Raw genomic sequence first — 2,496 nt, forward strand, 5'->3', positions numbered from 1 at the left:
GTCATGGGGCACTCCTGAAGGGATTCTCAAGAATTTGAAGTCAGCTGGCAGCCTTTGGTGCTGCTGAACACCCCCTGCTGTGGTGTGGGGGTGCGGGGGTGTCCCCTTCTGAGTGCTCTGTGCAGTCACCAAGGCCATAGAAGTGACCTGCTCCACGGTGGGCCCACTGGACAGGTGGGAAAACTGAGGTTCCCTAGGATTGGAGGTGCTGAGCACCTGGCCTTTCTCATCCTCCCCCAGGGCCAGGCAGGCCTCTGGGGCACCAGGGTGAGCCCACAGTTCAGGGCATTGGGAGCCCTGATGGGCTGGGGGTGCTCACCCAGCCTCCCTGGAGTCCATCTCCCCACCTCCCTCCCCGTGGCTCTTGCATCATGGAACAGGTTCCCACCTGGCATGGCGGCTTCTGGAAGAGGCCTCCGAGGTCGTGGACACCCTTCCAGCACGAACCTGGTCTGGGCAGCTGAGTCTGGGCCAGACCTGCAGGCAGAGAACTGGGAGGGACCGTGTCCTCGTGGCCCTGCCCAGGTGGGGCTGGCCACTCACATGTCCTCACCTTGCCTGGCAAATGGGCAGGAGAGGGGCCTGGCATAGCCAGCTGGCTGGGGGCAAGGTCTCCCCTGCTCCTGGAACAGGATCTGCCTTTGTTTGAGAAGGGGGTGTGGGGCTCTGGGTCTGCAAACAGAGGCAGCCCATTTTCCTAGAGCCTTTCCACGTCCCACACGCAAATGCCACGGTCCTCCCAGCAAAGGACACCGCTCATCTTTCTCCCCTGACTTCCTTAGTGGGGTCGGCTGCTGCTGTGGAGGGCTTGGGAGCGGGGGTGTCTGGCAGGGGCAGGGGCAGCCGCAGTGGGGTCGCCCCACCTCCGCCTGGTGGGCCGCCCCTCCGGAGACACAGCCAGTTCTGCCGCTTCCCGGGTGCGACCTCAGGGTCCATCTGTGAAATGGGGTGCAGCCCTGCTCACTGCAGGGAGGGGTCCCACTCCATCCTCCCCACAGCTCTGCTCTCTTGGGGCCCTCTTGTGCAAAACCCCGAGTGGCGCCGTCGTCTTGGCTGCATCTCTGACCCCCACCCCCCTCCCAGGGAGACCCTGTGCAGTGGGTCGGGGCCCAGCAGGGACACCCTGAGCTGGAGGGTCCGCACTGAGCTCTCTGTCTGGGGTCCCTGAGATGGATTCCCGGGTACCGCCTGCACTGGGGATGCTCCAGAGCCGGGAAGCAGGGTGAGGCAGGCGGAGGGAGGAGAAATACCCTCAGGGGGGCGTCCGCCTGATCCCACAGGGCCTCTGGACAGGAAGGGGTGGCCCGGAGTTTTCCCAGCCTGAGACAACTCTACACTGCTCCGGCCGCACGCGAAGGGCCTGGGAAGAGGTCAGCTCCGGGGGGTTCCCGGCACTCTGCTCGCGGTGGCCCCGGGGGATGCCCGCCGGGAAAGAGCGGCGGGGCGGCCGAGGGGGCAGCCGCTCACCGCAGCTGGAGCCGTGGAGGCCACGCGCACGCAGGACACCGGAGACAGCACTCATCCCGGCGGAGGGTTGAAACGTTTACTTTCTACAATGTTTTATGGTTTGACATTTTTTCAAGCTGCATTACTCTTGCAGTTTTTAAAAGTTAAGAAAAGGAAAAAAAAAGCAAGCAAGTTAGCAGGAGCAGAGGTGTGCTGGGTCGCAGGTGTGGAGAAGAGCCCAGGCCCCGGATCTGCTACACCGGGCTTTTTGACGATAACTTTTTATATTCATTTGTGTAACACTGAGAAATATGTTGGTGGAAGTGGGGAAAAAAGCCTCCAACTGTGGCGTAACAAAACAGCTTTTCCTCACCTCAGTAGACGCAGCAGGCCCAGCCGCCAGGTCCAGGTTCCCGGCCCCGAGCCGGCCGCGCAGGCCCTTGCCCTCAGGACAGCAGGTGCCTCGGGCTAAGCATGAGCCCCAGGCCACCCAGCTGCCAGATAGCCTGGAAAGGGAACAGACCCCAGGGGCTGGGGTAGAACCAGTGCGCCTCCCCCTTGGGGGTGGGCACCTGGCTGGTCCCAACACAATCACTGGGCTGAATGGTCCTGGTAAGTGACTGCCAGCCGGAGGCGCCGCTGCTCCCCAACATTCACCTGCTCTGCACCCAGTCTGAGGGGTGGGCCGTCTTCCTGTGCCCCGCACGCTCTCCCGCTCCCTCAACCCCTGCCCTCAGGACCCTGCGCAGCCCCCCACCTCCCTCCCAAACATTCCCTCCGCACAGAGCAAGCACCCTCCCCCGGGTGGCCACCTGGTCCACTCCCCGCCCACCTCCACCCTCGCTGCTGGCCTCTTGCCACAGGAGGTGTCTGCGTTCCTGGGCCCCGCCCCTCCTCAGGGTGCCTCCCCTGCCAGGAAACTTCCCTGCTCCTCCCTCGCGGCCTCCTGGGCCACCACATCTAGCTCCCCACGCGGGCTCTTCCCGCCAAGGGCCCCACGCCCACGGGTTGGGGTTCCCAGGCCTCCTCTGCGGGTCCCCCTTCCGGGAT

General features: G+C 64.1%; 1 protein-coding gene across 1 annotated transcript in view; it reads right to left on the reverse strand.

Annotated features, from left to right (window-relative positions):
• The window catches only part of ANO7 (anoctamin 7), a 24,992-nt gene extending 23,470 nt beyond the window's left edge, over positions 1 to 1,522 (reverse strand). Inside the window, 1 exon segment of the mRNA XM_081815281.1 lies at positions 1,321 to 1,522. Within this exon segment, the coding sequence (XP_081671407.1) occupies positions 1,321 to 1,522 (202 nt within the window).
• Positions 1,523 to 2,496: the final 974 nt, after the last annotated feature.

This window comes from Leptonychotes weddellii, chromosome 3, assembly GCF_054177405.1.
Source record: "Leptonychotes weddellii isolate Sample4059 chromosome 3, ASM5417740v2, whole genome shotgun sequence".
NCBI classification, from domain to species: Eukaryota; Metazoa; Chordata; class Mammalia; order Carnivora; family Phocidae; genus Leptonychotes; species Leptonychotes weddellii.